At 33.0% G+C, this 27986-nt stretch overlaps 1 protein-coding gene across 1 annotated transcript; it reads right to left on the bottom strand.

Annotated features, from left to right (window-relative positions):
- Positions 1–172: 172 nt before the first annotated feature.
- LOC129809355 (carbonic anhydrase 13-like) lies at positions 173–24640 on the bottom strand. The gene is made up of 4 exons (XM_055859171.1): positions 24222–24640; positions 5770–6185; positions 1028–1099; positions 173–958 (listed from the first exon to the last, which is right to left on the bottom strand). Exons 1-4 carry the CDS (start codon positions 24253–24255, stop codon positions 650–652), a joined length of 831 nt encoding a protein of 276 aa, XP_055715146.1. The 5' UTR covers positions 24256–24640; the 3' UTR covers positions 173–649.
- Between the last annotated feature and the right edge of the window lie 3346 nt (positions 24641–27986).

Raw genomic sequence — 27986 nt, 5'->3', positions numbered from 1 at the left:
CTCATTTCCCATCAATTCCGGGAAGGTTTTCTCGATCCTTTTTAGGGAAAAGACTGAAAAATCTCTGTCCGGAAGTGGATTTCTTCCCTCAAAACCTTTCTCAGATCCCTGTCAAACCTATTTAGGAGACAATCCCCTGGAAAATCCCCCCAGAAGCCCCATTAAAACACCCTTTTAGATCACAGTTTTATTTTCTACTCAAAAAAACATTTCAAATTTTCACATGATAAAATTTTCTCAAGGTTAGTTAAAACCCTTAAAAAAATGGTAAATAAATTTTCCACCAACACCAATTATACAGTATATAACTTGCAGTAAATTAAAAGTGAAATACAAAAGGGTCAGGAGATGCAAGAGCATCTGGTGCCCCATTTAGAACATTTTCAGTGGTACAATTTAACTAAGTCTATTCACTAAATTTAGGCACTTCTAAAGGCTTTTTCGATTAAAACAGAATATCTCTTGTGCAGTTCCTCCTCCTCCTTCAGACATCCTCCAAATCCGGAGAATGTGCTTCATCTACTTCCTGGACAAAAAAAAACGGCTTCAACATTAGTAAAAGTTTCGAGAAAGCACTCTTTCTAGCTATGGCTTTTTTGTTTTGAGCATGATCTCATCCCCTTTTCAGGATGACTCTCTCCTTCCCTTTTCAGTGGCCACCGACTTCTCGCAGTTCTCTGTTGCCCATCGGCAGCGGTGGACGGTAGTTATTCATCACGAGACCGTCTGAGAAGGAAGAAGCCGGATCCCCTCGTGGAGTATCTTCGCAGACATCGTGGCACCGTAGCTTCCGGAAGGCATTCAATTGCTCCTCAGACACCTCAATGGGCTCCTTGAAGATGATCCAAATCACCGATTCTGAGCACGGAGGAGTCGTGAGGGAGCCCAAGTACGTCCAGTAGGCTCGAGAAGTGGGCGGCAGAAGAGTTCCCGGATCCAATGGAGTTGGCAGGGTCACCTAAAAAGTACTCTCAATAAAAACTTCTTTCCCAAAAAAAAGCCACTTTTTTTGTCATTGTCTTCTTACTCTGTCGCCTTTGTGTGTGATGAAGGGCATTAGCTGCACGATTTTGTCCAGATTCGCATGATGCTTCCCAGGCTGGAAGAGAAAGAAACCATTCATTAACTCTCTCTGCCCTCTCTGCAATCTCCAAGAAATTAAACAAGGTCGAAAAATTCTCTGTGGAGATTGGTAAACCGGAGGGATTCCCAGAAAAGAGATAAAGAAATATGAGGAGAGATGATAAATGCATTTTTTTTTGACAAAGAACCCAAAGAATGAAGAGAGATAAGCTGGAATTCTTTACAAGGTGATCTTCCTGACCCTTGAAATATTGTCAAGTCTGGAAAATTCAGAGAGTTGCTCTTTATGGTGAGTACAGGAGCTATAAATTTTGATCCTCAACAGCTCCGGCCGGAAACCATATACACACTTATGATACCTTCCGATTGAAAGGCCTACAGGTCAGATACAACATACTAAAATTTAATAAAACTCTATGAAGTAGTTTTCGAAATATTCAAAATCAAAGTTTGATATATCAACCAAATTATCGATAGATTTGGGCATCAAAGCAAAATTCCACAAAAAGCGCTCAATTATAGAGAATCATGATGAAATAAGACGAACTACAGCGAATTTTTGCAAATTTGCTTCGTAATTGAACGTGAAAATTGTCAACAAAATTTTTCATCCAATTGAAAAAGAGTCGATTGAGCGAGAGTCCACTCTATTCTGAATCTTTGTAGAATTTCACAAGACCTTTCATTTGAGCCCCAAATGATTCAATTCTGGCCATTAGAACTAGAATAATGATCATTAGAATTTTTATTTTCGAATACCTTTTATCGGTTCAGGTACGATAAATCGATAAAAAGGTTTAGAACTCAGCTAAAAGTACTAAAATTTCATCTAAATTGACAATAAAGCTTTCGAGATATTCGAAATAGATTTGTAAATACAGGGGTGAAACGATAACTTTTCGACACTATCGAATCGATAGTATCGATAAATCTATATCTGTTAGATTAAGTGAATGTTGACTTTCAACGCATTGTTGGCTAATACATTATGGCATTTTCAAAAGAATGTGACTGTTGATAAATATCTATATTAGTTACAGGAAGTCCTGCTATCGTTTAAATTTTGCAGAATCGACAGTCGATAGTATCGAAAATAAGTTATCATGTCACCGCAGATTTCTCGTTTTTAGCACCCCTTTAGACACAAAGTTCAGATGTTTTCAGAAGTTCTATCGCTTTACGAGACCTTTAATTTAGTTAGGAAAATGATCATTCTAATTTTAATTGTTAATTGACAGAGAAATGCGATATATCGTTTATAAAGGTTTGGAGACATTCGATACCGAATTTTTGAAAATGTATTCTTCTATCACAGAGCCCCTGGCGGTGATTCCACGAAATTATGATCTTCTGAAGCAGAGGTTTGGAAGGATTTTGAAAGGAGATTTAAGATTTATGAATTATAAAAAAAAAACATGGTAAATTTAAAATAGAGAATTCTGGGAGGTTAAGTTATTTTAGATAACCTCAAATTCTAAGAATGATTTATTTAGCAAATTAGCAGGATCCTTGCCCAATATCTCTCAATGGCTCATTGATTTTATGGCACATTCTCCTATATTTGTTATATCAAATCAAGAGATCAAGTTAAATAGTTTTAGGTTATGTTAAACATAACCTCAAAAATACAACATTTAATATGTAGACCAATCACTGATTCAGTCTTGTACAGAACTTATATATTAATCATTTAATAAAGAATAAAATAACTCTGATCTAAAAAGTACTTTGAATACTAAATGTTTCACATCCTAACCTCTGAAGTATATCAGACCCCCTTCAAAAATTTTTCAAAAGTGTCTCAAATTATGAAATAACAGCATTGTAATTTTTTTTTAAGTAGAAAAGAACTAGAAAAGGGTGGTATTGAAAATTTCTTATTGGACCTTATTCTCGGATTCCGCTAGCGAAGTTAGGTTATGTTTACATCCATTTCACGTAACCTAAAAAATCTTAGAGGCATTTTGAGGCTTAAGAATGCTAGCATTCCTTGTGTGGAAACAAATTTTATCACAAATTGTTCTATTTAAGAGACAAATAAAGCGATTTGAGACACTTTTGTTTTATTTTAAAGTTCGTACTGGGCTTTATTCTCTTATTGCTCTAATAGGTTATTTTGAGTATATTTAGGTTATATTGAGCGTAACCTCAAAAATTCAAAATATATTTAGTCTGCTGTGTAGAGGATTTTCATGAGCAATAATTTAAGACTCAATTTAAATTTTATTTGTATCAAATTTTAGCCTCAAAAACGTAAATTATACATAAAAAAGAACACATAGTTAAATGAAAAAAAATCAAAATAATTTTGTTTGTCTCTCATAAAGACAAATTTGTCAGAATAATTTTTAACATGTTCGGAGAATTCTTAAGCTTCTCATTGTACAAAATTTCAAGGTTATGCTCAAAATATCCTGATACTGAATTTTAGTTTCTTAGCTGAATATAAAGAGGGAAATTAAGCCAGAGCTGACTTTAAATGACTTGTTGGTTTAATGAGATTATTGAAATTATCATATCTTTTTTTTAAGATTAGGTTATAATCATACATAACCCCAAATTATAAAGGAATTATTGGAAGAATTTATCCTAAAGAGAAGATCTTTTTTGCATGATTAAAGCAGTCATAACCTCAAATACTATTATAACCTCTTTAAGATTACCAGGCCGAGTGATTTCCAGTTGGGAATTCCAAACTTTTCTCATGGCAACTGAAATACAGTAGAGTTCCTCAAATTTGAACAATATTTTCAAAAACGTAACGAATTCATGTGAAATGCACTTTACCTAAATTAAGAAAAATATCTTTATAGAATATATCAATTTAATTTATTGTGAAATAAATGGAATTTGTTGCGGAAGTTAATATAATACGATAATATTGAGGAAATATCAGAGATAAATTGTTCTAATTCAGACTCCACCCAAAACTTTCTTCACATAACCTCAAATTTTACATTTTGAGTTTAACCATCGGTCGTTCAAATTTGAGGAACTCGACTGTAGCTCAAAATATTCCAAAAGCGTGACAGAAATAATCATTTCAAATAATTTTTATCAAGGTCACGTAAACAAAACTTCACTTTTGTTCTTTTCACAGTTTGTATCACGCCAAATTTAAAGGTTATTGGCAAATTTTTAACTGATTTATCAGAAAGAATTAAGCATTATATGAAGACTTTTTTTTAACAATGTTAGGTAATTCATAGCTTCTAATTCTTTCATAACCTTTTTAAGAGAATCAATCCTAGTAATTCCAGGAATTAATAGGGAATCCCAAATATTTCTCATGGCAACTGAAATCTCTTAAAGTTTCTCAAAAACGTGACTACTTCATCAGGAACCACTTTCCCCAATAATCTTATCGATGTCAAGTAAACAAAACCTCACTTTTTTTCCTTTTAAAATTTGTACCATGCCAATTTTGAAAGTTATGTTCAGCATATCCTTAGATTTTTAACTTATTCCCTGGGAATAAATAAAAAATTAATCCTTACGAGAAGATCATTTTTTTCAAGGTTAAATCATTCATAACCTCAAATTCTATTATTACCTTTTTAAGGGAACCAATCCTATTAATGGTTTAGTTCAAGACAAACTCTCTTTTTTAACAGATTTCTTAGGAATTATTAAAAGAATTAAGCATTACGAGAGGATCTTTTAGCGAGGTTAGGTGACTCATTACCTAAAATTCCTTCATAACCCAATTCTTCTCATAACCCAAAAATTTCTCATGGCAACTGAAATCTCTTAAAGCTTCTCAAGAGCGTGACTACTGCTTAAGGAACAACTTTCCCCAATAATCTTATCTAGGTCAAGTAAACAAAACCTCCCTTTTTTCCTTTTAAACTTTGTACCATGCCAATTTTGAAGGTTATGTTCAGCGTAATCCAAGATTTCTAACTTATTTCTTGGGAATAAAGAAAGAAATTAATCCTTATATGAAAAGATCTTTTTCAAGGTTAAGTCATTCATAACCTCAAATTCTTTCATAACCTCTTTAAGGAAATCAGTCCTATTAATGCTTTTGTTCAAGATAACCTCACTTTTTAACAGATTTCTTAGGAATTATTAAAAGAATGAAACTTAAAGACATGATCTTTTTATCAAGGTTAGGTGACTCATAACCTCAAATTTTTTCATAACCTCTTTAAGGGAATCAGTCCTATTAATAGTTTTGTACAAGATAACCTCACTTTTTTAACGGATTTCTTAGGAATTATTAAAAGAATGATGCTTAGAAACATGATCTTTTTTTCAAGGTTAGGTGACTCATAACCTCAAATTCCTTCATAACCTCTTTAAGAGAATCAATCCCATTAATCTCGGGCATTAATAGGGAAACATAAAAAATTTCTCATGGCAACTGAAATCTCTCAGAGCATCCCAAAAGCGTGACTGTTGCATCAGGAAGAACCTTTCCAAATAATCTTATCAAGTTCAAAAGTAAAATGTTCCCACTGAATCATATCACTTTAGCCCCTCCCAATTTCTCAAGTCAGCCGAGAAACTGGCTGAAAAACGTGTTAGTTGTTTTTTTTTTGCTAAATTACACAACGAAGGACGGGGTATTATCATTTTCTCTCAAGTTCAAGCCATGGACTGTTTTATTAATAGGCCGTTGAGGGGAAATTGCGATAATGCGCGGAAAAAAATTTTGGATGAGTTCAGCGAAATTTGACTTACTTTGAGAAAGACGCCCAGAACAGCCAGACCATCGGGCTGTTTGGCTGCTTCGCCGAAGGAGGGATATTTTGTGGAATTCCAATGGACCAGATGCAATTCCCCGGAGTAGGAGACTCCATCGACTGTGTGCTCTGATCCTTTGTTGTTGGAGCATCCCCAGTGACAGTGGAACTGCTCCAGAAGGTATTTGTCCGTGCCCAGAGGTCCTCCAGTCAATTCTGATCCCTTCCCATTGACATCCACGCGCCAGCAGTAGCCAGGATTGACCAGGCTTCGGGTATTGTCCGGAACGTACTTCCATCGCAGTGGCTGAGATTTTAGGTCACTGTCCTGCTTACTGGCTGTTGTTGTGATATTTATGGGCGACTGACGATGGCCAGATGCCGAAGGGAACCACTCTGGCCACTTCTGTGGACCTACAAGAGACACATTGATCTCAGAAATTGAGCCTCAGATAAATTTCCGGAACACCCATAAATTAACTTCAATTTGTCGTAACAGTTTCATCAGGGTTAATTTGGACAATTGTTCTCGCCAGCTAAATAGCCTACATATTTAGCCATTTCCTCACTCCTCCTCCTCCTCCTCCCCATCCCAAGATCACAAGTGCATCAATTGTGAATGGCATGTGGAATAAAATTTGCAGTATGCAAATTTATGCCAATTCTCTCTCTTCTCATGGAAGGAACTCACAAATAAGACCAAAGCACAATATTTGCTTGATTTGGAATTGGAGAGAAAATGCGCGTAATTGTTTATGAGACTTCAGGCACTTAATTCGGCATAAATCACACTCAATAAAAATCCAGTTGAGAAAAATTGCTCCTAATCACAAATGGGCAAAAGATTTCAATTCATCAGCAATTAGCATAACTTAGATGGGGAGCATCTATGTAGGAGGCCTCTCCCAATGACTCAAATAATAAATATTTTGTCAGTTTTTCAGTGAACATTTTGTTTTAATAAAACGAATAAAGTTAATTTGCATTTTTATTTATTTTCCCCATTCTCCCCAATGAGCAAATTATTGAAGTAAACAGACATTCAATTGAGAAGCCATTCCGAATAATAGATATTTTTTTTAATTAAAGAGTTTAACAGAAATGGGAGAGTAAGACACTTTTGGCTATTTTAAAAACTAAAATTAAATTTTTATTTTCTTTTGAAACAGTGTTCTTGAAAGAATATTTCAGAGACACAGAGATTTGAGAATTTCATATTGATCCGCTGTCTTAGGATTGGAAACCAATCTCTTTCTAGATTGTATGAGCTTTCCGCACCATTCAACAAAAAAGAAAAGAAATATCTAGATTACCTAGATCAAAAATTTTCTAGAAATTTATGAAAATTATTTTTGAAAAATCATTATCCTTGAAAATTTAAAATTATCCAAAAGCCCTGACATTACTGAAGAACTTAAAACTGTAAGCATTTATTGTACATTTAGAAAAGCAACGTATCTTAAATCCTTTCCTCGTAACATCAACTATACTAAGGGCTAATATAATATATTTTTTAATTCTTTATTTTTGGCAAAAAAAGAAAAAAAATAAGTAAAATCTATTCGTAATGGCGAATTCTCTCCAAGGGTTGCCCGATTGAAGGAAGAAAAATTCTACAAAATGAAATCCAGCAAAAATGTGTCAAATACATAGTTGTCAAAAATTACTTTAGAGATTTCTAATTTGTTTAATTTCTAAGTAATTTATAAATAAATAAGAAGAAGAAAATAAGAAAATAAAGAAGAAAGAATAAATCAAAATTACAGTAGACTCTCGCTCAATCGGCTCTTTTTCAATTGGGCGAAAAATTTTGTTGACAATTTTCAAGTTTAATTATGAAGCTAATTTGCTCAAATTCGCTGTAGTTCCTCTTACTTTATCGTAATTCTTTATAATTGAGCGCTTTTTGTGGAATGTACAAAGGCTTTGACGCCCAAATCTATCGATAAACCGGATGACATTTTGCCCAAAATGCCCAATTGAGAGAGAGTCTACTGTAGTCGTAATGAAGAATATTATGGTTCAAGATCAGATTAAGATCGGAATTATTCGGATTACATCTTGACAGTTTTATTTAAAATGAATAGTTCATTTTGTAAAAAAAAACTTGATTAATTTGTGAAGTTTTTGCTTAATAAAAGAATTATTAAAAAAAAATTATCTAGTAACGTATTTTAAGTTAATCCTTCTTTAAAAAGAAATCATCTAAATCCTACAAAAAATCTTATTTTTGAGAATTGAAAAAAAATTATCCGAATAATGAAGTAAACTGTCATTTTGTCTCCAAATTATTCGAATAAGAAAACAGGAACTGTATAAGTTTCCACAATTTTTATTTGTATTATCTTAATTTGCTCATTTAGGTGAAGTGTACAAGATTTACTCAACTTGTTTTGCAACTTTTAATTTTTGTTAAAAGGATTATATAAACTCTACACAAGTCTACAAAGTCTGCAAATATTTAAAACATTTGGCAAAAGTCACGAAAAATATTTTCCTACCATTATGATGATTACCAGATTGTATTTTTAACAAATGGAAATAACAAGAAATAGTAAAAAAAAAACCAAAGTTTTCTAAAAGTCTACAAAGAAGACTTATCTCCAAATATTTCAAACTTTTTTCTAGGTGGAAAAAAAATTCTTTTGCAGTAATCTCACACAATATTGCAAATATTCGTTTAACGTTCAAAAAATTACTGTTAAAGCAATTTTTAAAATGTCTACAAAAATCCTCTAATCTCAATGTTTAAAAAATATCGATGATGAACTTTTATTTCTTATTTTAAAAGCCCAAAAATTTCCGCAATATTTGAACGGAAGAATATTAATCGTGTTTTCTAGTTGAGAATCAAAATTAGAACGTCTACAAAAAATAATACTCTACAAGAACCTCGAATCCTTTCCCAGGAATAAAAGATAAATCATTCAAAATCTTTGGATTTTATTAAGTCATGGTTTTTATCAAAACTTTAAAGAAAATTATCACAAACATGCAGCAAGTCTACAATAATACGAAGCTCCAAATATTTCAGATTCGCATTTAAAAAAAAGTCTCCAAAAAGCTCTATCTAATAAGAATATTATATTAATTGTCTCTCAAAATCTAAGTAGTTTTAGAAAGTCTACAAAATTGTAGTTTAGAAATATTTCATGTGTGTTTTTTTTTTCAAAGTACGAGAGGGATCGAATAATGCTTTATATTTCGAGACTGTAAGAGTGATTTACATTTAAAAACACATAGAATACCGGCTGTCTTAGTAAAGTTTCAAAATATTCAAAAGTCTACAAATAAAGACTACACTCTAAATAACTCAAATTAAAAAACGACAAGAAGAAAATATTATATTTTTAGTTTTTTCTCAGCCAGTGAATGTTTGATTGATTTATTCAGCTAGTAATTCCTACGGAAGGACTATAAACCTTTCACAAGTACAAGCCTACAAAATCTACAAAGAGGTTTTAAACAATTGTTTAAAGTCTTAAAAGAATATTAAACTTTTACAATATTTTGATAATTGAGGCGCTCGGAGCAAAAAAACTCTAAGTCGTATGCATTTCCCTATTAAAATAGCGTTTTTTTGCTCTGAGCTCCTCAATTAAGCTATTTTTTAGCATTCCATAGAAAACAGAACAATTTTTCCTAAAAAGAAATCTTCCAAAAGTCTACAAAAATAATATTCTCTGTAAGTAATTCAAGATTAAAAGAGAAATCATTTAAAATCCTCAAATTTTATTAATTCAATATAACCCATATAAAAAATATTATGCAGAAACATGTCAGAAATTATCATTATGAGTTTTAGAGAAAGTCTCCAAAAGACTTAACAAAATTTGGAATTTCATTGCAGTAAATAATTCTAATTTTAACACTCTTATTAGATGCTAAAACTTGAAAAATTTTCTAAAAATATTATTTGATGTATTTTTCGAAATAGTGAGATATTCAAAAGTCTCCAAAATGCTGATCTCTTACTTTTTTATGAATTTAAAAAAAGATCCATGGTTTCAAGAATAATGTAAATTCGAAATAAATAAAAAAAAAATCTACTGTCTTTGTTAAAGTTGTTAAATTTTCAAATGTCTTCAAATCAACTCTACTCTCCAAATAAATCAGATTAAGAACGAAATAAAAGTCTACATATCTTAAAAAGGACATTTAATTCAGTACAGGAAATTTTTATTATTGACTTTAAATATTTAGCTTTAATCTTCCTTTTCAAAAGAATTTTGTAAATTTTTTGACATTATACTTGACGGAGAAGGGGGGGGGGGGGGGGGAGGAAGTCTCCACTTGCCATTCTGATTAACACGTATGTGTGAAAGTATTGATTTTATGAAATATTTTCATGAAATAATGGTTCCAAAATCACCATTCAGAAAAATGTCATAAAAGCTAAATGTCTCCAAAATCTTTTAGACTTTCACAGTTAAAAATTATTTATGAAAGAATACCTAGTTTTTAATAGGTGAGTGAAATAAAGTTCTTTTATATTTTTTTTATCTGCTTGAAAAATACGACTTATTTCAAGCAATTTCCGCAAAATGACATTTACAATCATTGAATCATTATCAATCTGGGAATTAAATCGCTGTTCTTATTTGCACTCTCACACTTCAGTAAACATTTTATGTGGAATTCCTGTGAAAACTCCCGCACATTTCACGCCTCATTCTAAAATTTCAAATGTACTTTGTTGCCTACAACAAAAGCTACAAAACAGCATGACGAAAATAGATGAAGATATTTTAACGCATTCATCAAATAAAAATGTTCACAAAGCATTAAAAAAAAACATCCAAATGTCCATCATGGGCCTCGTCAAAAGAGAAACGTCTTCCATCAAATCTGAGAATTCGATCAACTTCGATTGCAATCGGAAAATGATGAATTGTAGATAATTGATTGGGTATTGATAGCAAATTAATAGGGAATTGCACTTAAAGAGTATTTTGCGAATTTAATAAAAACGAGATATTTGAGGAGTCTTTTATCAAAATCACTTTTCTGACTAATTCCGTTCTCAATGGCTGTGATTGATGGCATTAGGAATTTATTTGATTAGAATTTACGACTGTCTTCACTGACCTCTGGTCAGAACTATTGAGACAATGTTACGTAATATGCCGTAGAGCTCGTAGAATGATAAATTTCCAGGTGAATTGGTTGATGAAGAGCTGATTGGGGACTTTATCAAATGCCCCCGTGAGACTGAATGGATTGATTTATCGCATTGAACGTGTTAGAAGCCTCAAGTATGATTGATTTAGGGAGAAAACACCTCATTGGCACCAAATGTCTCTTATCATAAATTATCACAAGAGTGTTTATCACGTGTTTCCTGAGCAATAAAACAAAAATGAATACACCACGGTGTCTCAAGAGCATGTGTCTTACGAAAGTGCATCTTATCGCAATGCCTATACACAATGATAAGAAAGGTCTAAATTTAATTCTTCACAAATATTTAGTCATCCACGGGTAAAAGCATGCGTCTTTGCCCCCTTTTATTCAATATTACATTCAATTAATTTACGGAACTACTTATCATTCTGAGTTACATCCGTTTTAGCGCCAGCAATGTAGGCAAAAATATTTTTTCTCAATTTTTGGCACTAATATGACTGTAACTTAAAATCTACTTAACCGAATTAATTTATACAAAGGAAAAGGTTAAAGGCCTTCGAATTGTCGACAATTCTCTAAAACACATGAAGTTTGTAAAACTAACATCAGAGGCGCTATGGTCTTATATAAATATCCGAAGAGAAAATAAAATTTTATTTCAAGAAACTTTAAAGAGATCTGTCTTGAAAATCAAAATAGATTTTCATGTTCGCTTTTTTACTTCTTGCAGAGAATTTTATTAGCTATTATCAGGTTTCTAAACAACTTTTCTGTTGTTTAAATCTCGATATTGGAGTTCAGACAAGGGGTAAGTCATTTCAGGGAATTTAAGCTAGCCTGGCGAGGGATCCATGGGAAACCCAGGGAATTCAGAGAACTCATACATTTTTTTAAGGAACCCGAGGAACCAATACAATCTTTAGGGAAAATGGAGAAAATCTATACACACATCTATACATACGAGGAACCCATACACTTTTCAGGGAAATCACTGAGAATCCAGATTTTTTCAGGAAACCCAAGGAACTCAGTGTTTTCGGGGGACCCATACATTTGTCAAGAAACCCGGAGAACCCATGCATTTCGTAGGGCACCCACTGGATTTTTCAGGGAATTCTGGGGACTCAAGAAATCCAGGGGACCCATACATTTGTCAAGAAACCTGGGGACCCCATGCATTTTTCAGGAAACTCGTACATTTGTTAACTCTTTCGCGTCTTTAGGGTAATGTCATGACTCGGGGAAAAAAGTTTTTTTTGGGTATTTACATTAATTGAAATCTATCTGTTCGTGCACGACATCATAATAGAAGGATGTAAGATTCTTGGCTCATTTTCTCAAGACTCCAGTTAGATTTCAATTAATGTAAATAGCCAAAAAGAAACTTTTTTCCCCGGGTCATATATGACCCTAAAGACGCGAAAGAGTTAAGAAACCCAGGGAAGCCATGCATTTTTCAGGTATCCTGGGAAACCCATATGTTTTTCAAGAGACCCGAGGATCTCAAGGAATTCGAGAACCCATCTTATTTTTCAGGGACCCGGGGAACTCATACAGTTTTCAGAGAACCCGAGGAACTCAGGCAATTCGAGGGACCCAAACATATGTCAAAAAACCATGCATTTTTCAGGGGACTCACTGGAAACCCATACATTTTCAGGGAACCTGGGGGACCCATATGTTTTTCAAGAAACCCGAGGATCTCACACATTCGTGGACACATACAATTTTTCAAAGATCCGGGGAACCCATACAGATTTCAGAGAACCCGATGAACTCAGACAATTCGAGGGACCCATACATTTGTCAAGAAACCTGGGGACCCCATGCATTTTTCAGGGGACTCACTGGGAACCCATACATTTTTCAGGGAACCTGGGGGACCCATACTCTTTTCAAGAAGTCCGAGGATCTCAGGGAATTCGAGGACCCATACAATTTTTCAGAGACACGGGGAACCCATACAGTTTTCAGAGAACCCTAGAAAATCAGGGAATTCGGAGGACCCATATATTTGCCAGGGAAACCCTGAGAACCCATGTAACTTTTCTGGGAATTCGGGGGACCCATACATTTGTCAGGGAACTTGAAGAACCCATACGTTTTTCAAGAAACCCGAGGAACTCTGGGAACTCATATATCATTTCAAGGACCCGTCAACTCGAGTCACTCTGATTTTTTTATGAGTAACCCCTTGGATTCAGAGGAAACCGGAGCACTCGATGAAATCAAGAAAAGCTTCACAACTTTTCCTCACTTCAACTTCTCTTCTCATTCTGGTTAGAATTTTCTTAACTTTTTGTTTTCAAAATTATACAATATTTTCATTAAAATTTCCTAAAAAAGAATGTAATTTTTCAATATTTTCTTATATGAGAGTACAGCGCCTATGGTGTCGGTTTTACAAACTTCACTTATTCTAATAAATTGTAGCCTATCCGAAGGCCTTCAATTCTTTCTTTATGGGGAAAGAAATCGGTTCAGCAGAATTTGAGCTATATTCCCCTAAATACCAAAAACCAGAAAATTCTGTTCTGCCTACATTCCAGGCGCAACAGCAAATTAAAATTAAAATAATCGTCATTTTCATGAGTCATTGGACCCAAACTAAAATAGAATTAGCCAAACAAACTAAAACAGAAGAAAAAACAGTGGAAAATTGTCTAAAAGTTTAATTTAAGAGCCAAAATATTGATGAAGACGTCAAATTTGTAAATGCTGAATAAATGTTAGTTAAATTTAAATAGATATAACTGATTATTTGATTAGCTTATGACGCAATATTTCCCCATACAAGTCAGAAGCACCTTCAGCTGTTGGGATGTTACAAGTAATTCACGCTTTTTAATAGAAAACCAATTTTTTTTTACATCAATTTCCATCAAATGACCTTGCACTGCAGTGTGAACAGATTGAAGTATTTTCATTTTATTTCATTTTGCTTGAGAGAGAAAAATTGTAAAACAAATAGCACCAATTTTCTGCAATAATACAGACTCTTAAATTCGCATTCACGTCAGACAATGCCTCTATCTTGTGAGATAATATAAATTTTCTTGACGATCCTAAATTACACAATAAAAGAAGAAATATTCCCAAATTACGCACAGAGATTCATATACATAATCATGCTATATTCTTTTCATCTCTGACAGAATCTTGTCATCACCAAAATCTCTTCAGAATTGCTTATTTGTTCACCTTTCTGGATTGCGACACACAGAACTTCTAAATTAGCTCCACACTTAATTATTCACCTCTTGGTTATTTATTTAATGATTAACTGATTGATTTATTATGAACTGTTACAGGAATAATAATTTGCCCAATTGAGCAATTAATATTCCGTAAAGTTTATTGCGGTTTGCCTAAAGAGAATCTCTTTTAATTAATATTGGAGAGAATTTCCTATCAAGTATTTATTGGTGAATTTATAACCAAAAAATAATTTGAATACAACGCTTAACCAAGTATACATTATTAAATGTGAGGTTATGTTGAACTAACCTCAAAAACGATAAACATGGCTAAAATTGTTGCGTTTCAGGGCTTGGGCCTCAATTGTAAAAGTTCTAATAGACTTAACAATTGAGACAATTTGGTATCATGGGAATGAATAAACCCTAAGTTTTCCGAATCTGATACTTTTAGACTTATAAATCCAAGTTTTTTGCATTTAAAACCCTGATAACTGCGATATTTTAAACGCAACAATGTAAAACTTTTATTAATTCTACATAATTTAAAATTTATGTTAAGATAACCAGGAAAATTGGAGAAATTTGGTTATTTATCTTTAAATTTTAAGGCGTAGAGTACAAATGCTAACCTCAGAAAATGGATTTTATTTTGTCACATTTGATTAAATAATTTTAAAATTTGAGGTTATGTTGAAAGAAGAACTAACCTCAGAAACTCATCAGAAATATTAACATTTAAAATTTGATTGAGAAAGAGAACGAGACATTTATTAAAAATGAAAATAGAATTTAAAAGAAAATTGAGCAACTTATTTTGCATGTTCAACATCAATTGCTAACCTCAAAAACAAAACTAACCAAAATGACTTTTTAAAATGTCATAGAGAGGTTATATAGAAATCTAATGAACTGTGCATTTTGTGGTTTAATTCCAATTGAAATGAATGTGTTGTATTTATTTTTTTAATAAAAGAAAAACTTCTCCATTAATATCATTGGAGGGCCAATTATCGATTTGCGACTAAACAGAAAATTGCTCAAATGAATAAGAGGCACATTGCAAGCATAGGGGGAAGTGGGGCACCTTTGAATTGGGGCAGCTTTGAAATTGAGCTTTTTTCTCCTATTTTTAAATGAAACTGGACCTTATTATGATATAATTTAGTTTTAAAAATAACACAATTTACACATAAGAATAAGTACAAATGTAATTCAGCAATGTGTAATTTTTGTGTACTTCTACACATTAATGTAATTTTTACACAATTGGTCTCACAATCTATGCAAAATGTGTAACAAAATATACACAACTGTGAAATTTAGTTCCTTATTTTGAATTTCAGTTATATAGTGTACTACTACAGTAGTCTCGCTATAGTCCATATTTGGTTTCAGATTTGACACTTGGGTTGCACTATAGTACATGTCATTTTTTAAAATTATCAACGACTTTTAGTATTGAAATTGCTCGATGGCTTCCACTTTCTTTGCGATTGTGGTACTTGTCCTCGCTCTCTTCATTGTGGATCACAATTATCACAACTACTTAATAAAGTTTGCCAAAAATATTAAAATAATTATGACAACATTGCATGTCGCGTACTAAAAAAACATAACCTAACTTAAAATCAGTGTTTTGAAATCAACAGTCGATAAATTGTGGACTATAGAGCGATGGCTTATAGCGAGACTCTACTGTACATAGTTTTAGATATTTCTCTAAAATATATTGTATAACTTTTAAAAAAGGGGCTCAGTCAAAATTCCGAAAGTCGGAATCCCAAAACCGAAGCCCCGAAAGGAATAAAATCCCGAATAATCTAAAATCCTGAAAAGCCAAAATTTATGAATATTACTACCGCTGCTACCGCTTGCTGGAAGGAAAATTTTCTGTGTTTTTGGGAAATTTATTAATTTGTCCGTATACGCAAGAGGAAATTTTTTGAACTCCGAGAAATCATTAGTTTTATATTTCGAAAATCAAATAGATATTTTCTGTATCTTAGGAAATTATTAGTTTCGCTTGTTGAAACAAAGGGACATTTTTAATTTTGGTAAATTTATTTACACTTGCTGAAGGAAAGGGAAATTTTCAGTATTGGGAAATTATTAGTTTCGTCTTTTTGAGGACAACGGAAATTTTCTGGGTTTTGGAAAATTATTAGTTATTCTTACTGAGGCAAAGGAAAATCTTGTCTGTTTTGGGAAATTATTAGTAGTATCGTTTGGGACAAAAGGAAATTTTCTGAGTATTGGAAAAGTATTAATTCTTCTTGAAGAGGTAAAGGGATTTTTTTGTGTTTTTTTGTGCGGAAATTATTAATTTCGCTTGTAGAGTCAAAGGGAACTTTTCTGTGTTTTGGGGAAAATATTAGTTTTACCATTTGAGACAAAAGGCAATTTTATGGGTTCAGGGAAATTATTAATTTCGCTTTTAGTGGCATAAGGAATTTTCCTGTGTTTTAGAGAAATGATTAGTTTCGCCATTTGGGACAAAAGGCAATTTCCTGGGCCTTGGGAAATTAGTAGTTTCGCTTTTAGAATCAAAGGGAAATTTTCTAGTTTTTGGGAAATTATTAACTTCTCCTGTAGAAGCAAAGGGAATTTTCTAGATTTAGGGAAATTATTAGTTTCACTTTGCAGCAGCAAAGGGAAATTTTTTGTTTTGAGAAATTATTAGTTTCGTTTTTAGAGGACAAAGGATTTTTTTTGTATATGGCAAAAGGAAATTATTAGCTCCGCAGGATTTTGGATTTCGGCTTTCTGGTTGCCACCGTTCTAAATATAATTGTCTTACGCAAAACCAAACCAACGATTATCGCTGTTTTATTTACTGAACGTGGTGGCTTCTGATTGGCCAAAACTCCGAAAGCTTTTAAGTTCCAGCCAATCAGATGACTCGATGGGACGAAGTCTATTAAACCGTTCAATGTAATAAGTTTTAAAATGATTTTACAAAATTGTTTTTTTTTGCATTTAAAAAGGAAATTAGTTATGGTCATAAATAAACAGATTAACTTTTAGCACAGAAAACCAGATAATTCCCCTTTTTGTTTACTTAACGAGTGACATTTTGCTGTGTCTCCGAGTATTGCAAAAAAAATAACAATAATATAATCGGTATTTCCCATCTTTTTCCCATAACTATTAAAAAGTTTTTTTTTTTTTTGCATTCTTTCCTCTTTCTTTCGTGATTTCGTGACGATCTCTATTTTTCTAGCTTTGGAAATTCTCTCAGACGGTTTCCCATGCACTATTAGATAAAAAAAGGTAGTTATTAAATTAGAAAAATTCTATTCTTTTCAGCACAGGAGAAAATTCTAATAAAAAGCAATTTCTTGTCAACAAGTCAGGTAAAGAAGCATGAATGCTCTCACGTGACGAGTCATATGATTAAGCTTTTTGTGCCATACAAATTCGACAGAGAGAACACACAGAAAAGATACTTTGAATTGAGCCTGAGGCAAAGTCTTTCATATATATCATCTTTTCTTTTTAAGCTGAATTGCTCACTTAAGGCAACCGGTTTAGTGTCTCGTGCGTATAAAAAAGAATCAACCAAGATGCTGGGATCAATTGCAAGACAATACACTGCCGTGACAAAAGCACGAGACAAGAGAAGCACATTTCTCTATTATCTCGTGACTTTGGGTGTTGTATCCATTTTTAGTCGAATGGAAATTCGAGAGGAAATATTTAATGAACAATATTTGCTGAGTTCGTGACACATGTTAAACTGCCTCAGTTATAGAACATCTTTTTGTGAAAAGAAGGTGCGAAAGACATCTGTAAATTGGATTTGCGGCACAAATTAGAACATATTAGCACTATTAGACAGATAGGTGCTTAAAAGGAAACGTGTCAATCACTTTAAAAAAAATTATTACATATTTCTGATTACTAATGGTCCATGACTGAACCCGAGCATATTATCACGTTTAATAATCTCAAGGAAATAAGCAGAAAAAAATTTAACCAAAAAATTAATTTAGCGTAGTATTGCGGCAAAAAAATATCATCAACGATAAAAATATCATATGACCAAATTGTGGGTGATAATTGTGAGATTTCACTCCCCTCCTCAAACCCCAGAAGGAAAATTTCACATTTTTCCTCCACTTGAGGAATTTTATGAGTGGAAAAATTTGCACAGTGTTATGCAAAACTCTTCACTTGATTGTCATTTAATATATTTTTTAATTATTGCAGAAATCTTGACATTCACAGTCAAGGTATCTTAAAAGATTGACGCATGATAATTGAGAGAAAAAAATTGTAGCAATTGTAAAGATACAGTGGAACAGGGTTTAATAAAAACCAGATAAGTCAATTAATTTATGTTCGTCAACGCAAATGATTGCACAAAAGAGAGTTTATTGGACTTCTGAAGTATTTTATGGGGGCAAAACCCTAAGAAGCATTTTTATTAAATCAAAAGATCACTGAATATCTTCTGGGGATTCATAGTAATTGTGTTAATAGGATTAATTTAAAAGGCTCCCACAATTACTGAAATAAATAACTAACTTGTAATAAATTAACAAAAGGTGGGTGTCTTGGCTATTTCGAAGGATGGGACAGTTTAGATTTTCCTCAAGATGTATTCACCGAAAATTTAGTTCAACTACCCAGGGAGTACAGATAACTGAAAAAGACAACGTTTTCAGCATATTTTTGCTGAGTCGATCAGCAAAAATACGCTGACCGGTCAGCAGTTCTCAAACAAAAACTGCTAACCAAACGTATGGAAATGGCACTGCTTCGCAAATGTCGTTTTAATGTTAGCAAATTTCAGCTGAAATTACTTGTTTTCAGTTAAATTGAAACCGGTTAGTATTTGGTGCTATTGAGCACAAACAGAAGTAGATTTTGATTCTCCAATAGTGTCTTGGATAAAAGGTAAATAGAACTATTTGCACAAAAAGTCGTTGATATTCGAAGAATTCAAATTCAATTTCGAACAAAGTGGGCAAAATTTATCAAATATCCCATTAAAAAGCTGGCAGAAGACTTACTCAGTGATTATGGAGTGATTAAATACTGGGGCAAGAACAGTAAACGTCGTTGTTCTGTTTTTTTCTTAACAACAATGTTAAGACCGTCACATTGTGACACTTGTGCACTTCGAAATTCGAACAAGATATAACTATCGCCACCTTGCGAAAGTATTAAGAAGTAAGAAAGTCTCTTCTTTGGATATTCGAATAGATTTTCGATTTTTTCAACATCTAACTTCTGTACGGAAAGATTAGCTATTTCAAGGGGATCTCAGTGGCGCAGTAGGCAAGACCGTTGGGTCTTGGGCGAATGAGATCTCTGACTCGACTCTCACAGTTGTAAGTTCGAGTCCCGCCCGGTGCACACAATTGAATGTTAGAAAAAGACATTTTCACTGTGATAAAACGCAAGAATGCACCGCCTCTGCCCACAAAATTTCAGGGGCATGTAAGACGCATCCACACTACGGGGAAGGCGTTCCTGGACGGTCTACACATTGAGACTTAGCAGATTCTTCCAACACGGGATACAACAGCAATATAAAAAAATGATTACATTGTAACAAGTATCCCGATACGATTAATAATAATAAGCTATTTCAAAATATGCAGAATTTTGTATTTTCGAAAACAATGCATGTCTGAAACTACCGCACCTCCTCGTATATAAGCAAATGAGCTAAAGTTTCCTACATTGTGAATATGTTTTCTTAATAAGTCTACGAAATGCACAGAACACTATTAAAAAAAGGTCTCAGACATCTCCGACATCTTCCATAAATTATAGTCGTTTTAAGAGGTTTATGTCTTGGATAATATAAATGTAGTCCCCATATAAATATTTTTAAGCCAGAAAGTTTTGAGATGACAAAATGTAAATTTTAAAGCGAAAAAATCATTAAGAGTAAATTTTCGATAATACAAAAAACGTTCATAAATTGCTTTGGGAAGGCCTGTCCTGTATCAGTTTATTGATTTCAATAACTTTTAATAATTTAGTCTGCAGTAGTAGATAATAAAGTTATTACTTTATTAAAGTTTTTAGCTAGAATTATTATGCGGACAATTCTCACAAAAAAAATATTGTTAGTTACATTAATAGACAAATTTTATGTGGCCGTTCCTAAGTACCTAGAAAAGGTTGATGCATTGGCTACTCTAGTTCAATACAAATAAAATATAATAGTTTTAAAATTCAAGATATTTCTTTGATTCCTTTTTTAAATATTTCTCTTTACTAATCTAGAATCCAAATTGTAAGAATAAATCTGAGCTAGTCAAATAATGACTAAGAGTCGACTAGGCCGTAATACTTCTCAATTTAAAAATTTCGTTACTCAAAGAGGGAATTAGGGGAATTAGGTATGATACTTTTTGCAGATAAAATTATTATTTTTTTTATTTTCTTCATGTTATGTCTCAAATTCTCAATTGTGACATGCAATATGTAATATATCGTGATATGTAATATAAAAAGTTTGCAATATACCCGGAAGAGGTTTGTGTGTTTGCTATAGAAAATAAAATAATAAAAAACGTACTTCTTTCTTTTTTAATTAATACAGAATGTATATCTCATTGACATTGTAATTGATTCTTAATATTTACTCTGAAAATCGTAGCCATATTTTTATGGGTCAAAGAGATAGTCGAAAATTCGCTAAAATGGTCCGTGTCTTGGCTAATCCAAATGTAATAAATTTTCAATAAAAGGAACAAGAAAAACTAAGAATTATCTTTATCATTGAACGTTGAATTAAAGCAATTTTTTTACAGCTTGGTTTTAGTTCTTTTTTTGATGAGGTCTTATAAAAAGGTTTGTGTATTGGATAATTATAATAAAGTCTACTGATTACAAAGACTTCTACTCTGAAAAAAATATCTCGTAAAATCTTTTCATTTTCAACAAAAAATCTTGATAAAACCGAAGCCACCAAAAATGAATTAACAAAATTCCTGTAAACGTTTTTCTCAAAATCTGGTTTTCATGGGAATTTCTCAATAAATGGCGTTGCAAAATATATCGTTTTCTCTTTCATTTTACTCTTTCTCTCAAAATGGTCTTGGAATATTTGCTATCAAATTGTTTATCAATTTGCTGGAAATCACGATTTTCATGCTTTATGTCCTCAGTTCAAATCCGAATGGAGGCAGGAATTTTTCCAGTCTCAGATGAGAACTGAAGATAGGGTATTCACTCATTCGGACTGAAACTCAATAACTTCTAAAAGAGACTAGTCAGGGGCCCATCAAGCCTAATAAAAAGTGAAGCTATTTTTCACTTTTCCTTGTAAAAATGTTGCAGATATTGCACTGAGACTTAAAGAAATTTGTTTGTAGTTTTTGTACTATTTTGGCGAACAATATGAATTATGTATTTTTAGATAGCTTTTAATACACAATTTCGGAATATATCAGACTGAAAAGCCAATTCTCTTTAGGAAAATACTTGCCATTAAGTTTCAGTGCCTCTATAGAAATATGTATGGAAAAATGAATGTCGAGAGGCCCCTGGACTAGTCCTCCACTGACGCTTCCGGAAGGGACACTCGCGTCCTGCCTTCATACTTCTAAAAGAAGTTCAACCAATTTCGCAGAAAAGGTTGGTGTATTTGCTATTTAAAATCGAATTAAAAGAAGTCAAAGCAGTGAATAAATTATAGCATCTCTGTAACATTGAATAAAACATATTCTACCGCTTCTTAAAACAATGCCTTCAGTTCATATATTTTTGTTTTCTTTGTGAAGATCGTATATTTCTTTTCAACTTTAATGTCATCAAAAGCCAGATAGGTGTCTTAGATAATTCAAATAAACTTAACTAGAGCAAAGTAAGAACTATGTCAAAAAATCATATATATAATGTATTCCTAGAGCTCAAAATACACCCACTTTTCCCTAATTGCTAATAGTTTTAATTCAGGAAAATTACAAACTAATCAGAACTTTAAAAAAAAGTCAGTAAAAGTATCCAGAGTCTCTGAATAAAAATCATTCTATTTTTTACAACGAAAGGATTGGTTGGTGTATTGAATAACTGTAATAAAATCTACTAATTTCGAAAGGGAATGACTCCAAAGGATCGTCTTGTAGCCCTATTTGGTGTTTTCAATATAAAAAGAGACTTATATCGTTAGTTAAATCAGCATTTGTCGTAACTTCCTTTTGACAACTTTTCAGGAGACAAAATTTTCAGTTCAATATTATTTTTCTTAAAAATGAGCCCCGAATGCTTTTGAGTCAAAATAATGAAATTGGCACTAATAAACTGTAAGTTAACTCGAGAAAATCTTTATGAAATTATTTAAAATCTGCAATATTGAGAAATATGTTAGAAGAAACACAATAATTTTGTCGTAACTTCCATCGTTTATAAAGCCGTAACATCCAATGTATGGAGATTCTGGAAGTTACGACAATTTTCTAAAATGCATTATATCAATTTGAATTATTCTAGTGATAATAAATGCTTTTATTTTACTAAATTAGTCAATAATACTGTTATCCCTGTCCCTAAAAGCTTATATTTCATAAGTTTTATTGAATAAATTTTGTGCGCCACGTGGCTTGTTTTGTTTTGAATTAATGACAGATGGGTAGGGATTTTTTCTCACTTTTTTCTCGCAAATATTGAATTAAAATGATTTGATGTTACACTATTCGCACTGTCTTTCGATATTTGGAAGAGTTTATAAACGTTTTATTGAGAAATATTGCAATTTTGCTGCAAATTACAAGCCACGCAAGTGAGCAAAAGAAGTTACGACAAATGCTGATTATTGAAAATTTTGTATGAAAATTTGTCGTAACTTCCCCAAAAATGGAAGTTACGACAAATTCTGATAAATTTTTCTTAATTAACTCAACTTACTCAACGCACATTACTCAACAACGTAACAACGGAACAATCGGACTCAACAACGATCTAGACTAGAGGATTATCCCAGTTTCCTAAGGTCTCAAAATCTTTAATAACAATCAATTTTATCAGTTTTCAGAATTTAATGAATCAGAAAATTTAAGCCGACCGCTAAGCCGTCTGAAGCCCGTAACGTTCTAACGAGGTTTTGTGTCTTGGCTAAAAAACTCAAATATTTTTCTCAGTGTCTTCTGTTTGTATTAATGATCTGTCCAATGACGAATACAATTTTATTTGAATTTATATGTTTCAGTTACTCATTTCGGCCTCCAAAAAAACTGTCTAGAAAGAGTCTCTTTTTGCAGCAGATTGAGTAAACTCTTTTGCACGTGACTGTAAGTAAGTGCTCGAGAACATTGTACAATTGATGCAAAGAGCCTTGATCGTGTATTTTCCAACAAGTGCAGATCATGGCACAATAAACCGCCAATACAGACTGTGGGGCTGCATTAAAAACTGCTCATTGATGTGTATTGAGAAAAAAATGACTTGACATTGATTTTATGCACATTTCTGTGGCACTTTTCTCATTTGCCCAGATACATAAGTAAAAGCACAACTTTAGAATAGTGCCATTTTTTTCTGTGATAACGCAAAGAGTCGCAGTTTTTCATTCTAACAATGTGCGATGGTGATTTAATGTGGCATTAATCAGAAAAGTGATAGGAAATTGCAATGGAATGATTTCTTATCAAGTAAAATGGGTTTTTCATTTGGTGTGCTCACAGAGTGAGTTGATTTTACTGTAAATTGGGGGAATGGGGGAAAATCATTAAAAATTGCACGCAGAGAAAGAGAAAGTTCAATGTTCGAGTGATGTTGTGGAAAAGAGTAAATAAAGTGCACTCGAAAAACTGGAGAATTGTGCCTTCGTCAGACTTTTAGTGCACGTGATTCTTTGTGACTCTGGGGCAGGAGGATGGGGGCAGAATTATGGAAGCGTACACAACGCGATTAATGGGAAATAAATGATTATATACTTTTTGGAAGTTTAAACAGCCGAAAAAACGTGAAACATGGAAAATCCAATAGAACCCTCCCCGTTTTTTGCACATGTTCTTGTCACTTTAAATTTTCGAATAACATCATTAGGCACGAGTTTAAAATTCAGGCCATTCTGAGGTCAAAAGTGACTTTCGTATAAAGCACAAGACCACACGACAACCCGACTTAGTGAGACTAAGTAAAAAAAAATGAGACACCTTACCATTCGTTGCTGTATATCCCCAAGAAACGCTCATGGTGACCTTTTTTCCCGCCTCAAAAGTTGATTTTGTAACTTGAGAAATTTAATAGGTTTTCAACCCAAAACAGAATTGGATCAAAAGGCCTAAGCAACAAATTTCTTCCGCGCACAAAAAAAAACACCGAAGGACACCCTCAATAACCCAAAAATTCTTCCAAAAACCTCCAAGAAAGTGCTGAACGATTTTAAAACATTAAAAGAAAGAAAAAACACCTCCGACCGAGACACAAAAGAAACATCCACACGGAACGAGTCTCATTCACCAACTGAAACTCCACGGGCCAGTGCGAAGCACCAACAGCGATTACTCTCCTAAGCAATTCGTTTCATGAGATAACTTCCAAATCATTCCATATAACACTGCCTCTAGGCTCACTCCGAGACTATCGGCATAAAACATTCTCCCAAGCCCAAGCAAAAATTTGTTACGGCAATCGTACGAGAAAGCCACGAGTACCCAGTGCAATTGCTTTTTCAAAAGGAAATTGCGATGCCAGTTGAAGCACGAGCTTTTTACAAAAGTTCCCTTCCATCAAAATAATTTTTAGCATAAACTCTGGCGAAATTTTTCTGGGACATCCCCACAAAGTGGATCAAAAAATGCGGAGCGTGTTAATTTTGGAAGATAATCGATCAAGGGAGTAGAGTTCAGAGATTAAAAGTCAATTAACCGACCTATATTAAGTTGTTGCATTACCAACGAATATCCAAGAGAGAGTGAAAGTTTGCAAACATTGCAAACTTTTTGCCTGACTGCCGGAGGAGTTGACTCCTTCTCTTTTGGGCTATTTCTTCCTCTAGTACCTTAAATGACTCAACCCATTCTTACATTGCAAACGGTGAAAGACCTCATTGTAAGATTTTTTTTGTAGATTTGTGAAGCTTTCCGAGTGACGTTAGACAGGTAGACTTTATTACAGTATTTTTTGTGTCCAGCATTTTCCTTAATAATAATGTTCATATCTTCTAAATCGATCAAGCTTTTCCTTAAAGTCTACTTCCTTAAAGCATTGATTGTGAGAGCGTTTAGCTCTCGAATTATCCATTAGAATCAAGGGGCAATTCATATTGAGAAACCCTTGTCAATTGTCCGAGAAACGCTTCACGAAACCTGAGAAATCCAATTTTTGCATCGGGAAATCCGAGAAAACAGAAATTCTTGCCGGAAAAAATTGGTATGAGTTATCCCTTGATTAGAATTCATATAAAATCTCAGTTAAACGGAGATATTTAAAAATCCACCTTTCAGTGTTTACACATACACTAAGAAAAAAAAAACTGTAGGGGAAAGTGCTCTCCCTTCGAACGTTTATGCCTTCGATTAATGTGAATTTCTTTTGTTTTTCGTAAGAGATTTACACTAAATTATCACGGAATTATCAACAAATGATGATAAGCCAACTAATATTTAATAGAAATGTGTAAGTCTCTTAGGAAAACTAAAAGAAAATTCACATTATTCGAAGGCATGAACGTTCGAAGGGAGAGTACTTTCCCCTAGAGTTGAAAAAACTCTTCGTGCGAGTTAAATTAATTCGTCGGATAATCGATGTAAATATTACTCTTTTTCCATGTAAATTTCATCTCGACTGAAGTAGACTAAGTGTATTAAATTCCGGCCAGCTTGCAATTCCGGCCACATTTTTTTGTTCCTCAAATTTCCACGAATTTTTAGTCTTTGCATAGAGATTATATTGCAATGTAAAAAAATAACAAAAAATATAGCTTCGACGAGCAAGATGGTCTGAAAAATGCATTAGAAAAATTCCGGAAGGACAAGGAACTATGAGAGTGACGGTGGTCGGAATAGGCCACTAATACTATGTCTACATTTTTATTCATTTTAAAATGTATTAAGAATAATTTTAGAGAAAATAAATACGATAAACTGTCTATAAGGTACCAAGCACCACTCCCTATAAAAAAAGTAACAAGAAATCATTTTGTATTAAAAATATTACATTTCAAATTTGAAGCCTTGACACTTGCACGCAACTATGCCGAAATTTGGCACACTTCCCCTGTATGCTTAAGTGTTTTCGTTTTAAGAATACACTTCAGTCAAGAAGATTTTCGTATAACAAAGTTCATATGAAACATCAACAAGAAATATGCCTAACAGTGTTTCATGAATATATGTGCGTGCATTATACGTAATACCTCGCTAGGAACTTAGAGAACTTGAAGTCAAGAAAATAGTAATAAAGAAAATGATAAAATAAAAAAAAACATGAAATTGCAAAATCTATCCATTTCGGGATTTGAAAGTTATTTTGACTCCAAAAAAAGAATTTTTTAACTCTTGAAACGAGTTATTTTCAGTGTTAAATAGAGTTATTTACACTCTCTTTTGTCATGTAAATTTTAGGACAAAAAAGTTAAAAATAACTCTTCCGAATACAGTAGACTCTCTCAAATTCGGGCATTTGGGATTGAAACGTCAACCGAATTAGAGAGAATTTCGGGCGTCAAGTTGTTTGAAATGTAACGATTTTTTGTTCATTTGCATACTCATATTGAGTTTACATGCTCATTGCTATTATAAATTGTATGAAAACCGCTTAATAATGCAAAATCACATCAAAACTAAGACAAATCCTGACAAATTTGAGCATATTTGCTTCATTTGATAATCAGAATCAAACTTGAAAAATGTCAACAATCTATTTTCTAATTTAACTGCCGCCCGAATTAAAAAGTAGCTCGATCTTAAAAGAGCCGAATTAGCGAGAGTCTACTGTATTACATCTAAATAGAAGTAAAATCAACTCTAAAATATAGGTAATCGCAAACCACAACGAAAAATAGTTAATTCAACGTCGATTCGAGTAAGTTTTACTCAATTATTTTTCTGAGTGTGAGTCTCGGGAAATCTCTCCTAGTGGTTCGTTTCCGAAATAAATTTTCTCTACCTCTGTTATAACTTCTCCAAGGGTGTCTTGACTAAAATTAGAAAGCCTAGCACACATTTTTACCATCCATAAGTAGATATTGAAAAACTCGAAAATTTCTTTGAAAAGCCAAAAAAGAGACTTTCTTACTTCTTGATAATTCCGCAAGGTGGCTGAGTGTACATTAGGGTGTTTCAACAAGGAAAAAAAAATTTTGAAACTATTCTCAGGGTGCTGTATGTATTTTACATACAGCACATTTTATGTTACACATCTCCTTGTTTAGATTTTTAATCCAACAGCAGAGAAATGAACACAGAGCAAACGCACAGTTGCCTTATCCAAGTAGCGTCATATTGACACTCAAGAGATTTCGAAATTCGAACAAGAACTTAGATGAGCCACCTTGCAGTAATATCAAAAGAAAGCAGTGCCTCTTGTTTGTCTTTTAAAACAGATCTTCGAATTTTTCAAACTCCGGCTGTCACCGCTGTTAGCCCATTAAACGAAAGGTATAACCTTCTTAAGAGGATCGAAAAGCCAGAAAATGGCGCCTCCATACAAAAACCCAAAATTAAAAGTGTATCAAGTCTTACAATTTTTGAGATATTTCCTTGAAAATTTAACTGAGGGTAGTTTTTTATATTATCTTTGAATTCCCTGTTTTAATTTTCTGAAAAACTGTTTTGCTTTCGTAATATAATTTTCCAAACATTCTTATACTCCTAAAACATGCCACAAAGAAGCTGCATTATCTCCTATAATATGAAAGATAGAGAGGTATATTTTTTTTTAATTTTGTTCCTAAAGACATGCTCTACAAAATGCCTGTTTC

This window comes from Phlebotomus papatasi, unplaced genomic scaffold (assembly GCF_024763615.1).
Source record: "Phlebotomus papatasi isolate M1 unplaced genomic scaffold, Ppap_2.1 HiC_scaffold_68, whole genome shotgun sequence".
Lineage (NCBI taxonomy): Eukaryota > Metazoa > Arthropoda > Insecta > Diptera > Psychodidae > Phlebotomus > Phlebotomus papatasi.
The sequence above is the reverse complement of the archived record's forward strand: the minus strand, read 5'-3'. Positions and strand labels throughout refer to the sequence as shown.

Bases quoted from the DNA above. Each gene is read 5' to 3' on its own strand.
- LOC129809355 (XM_055859171.1), bottom strand. From the start codon at position 24,255: ATGAGCGTTTCTTGGGGATATACAGCAACGAATG. The intron at 6,186-24,221 runs GTAAGGTGTCTC...TGTCTCTTGTAG, and splicing joins GGGATATACAGCAACGAATG to GTCCACAGAAGTGGCCAGAG. The intron at 959-1,027 runs GTAAGAAGACAA...AGTACTTTTTAG, and splicing joins TCACACACAAAGGCGACAGA to GTGACCCTGCCAACTCCATT.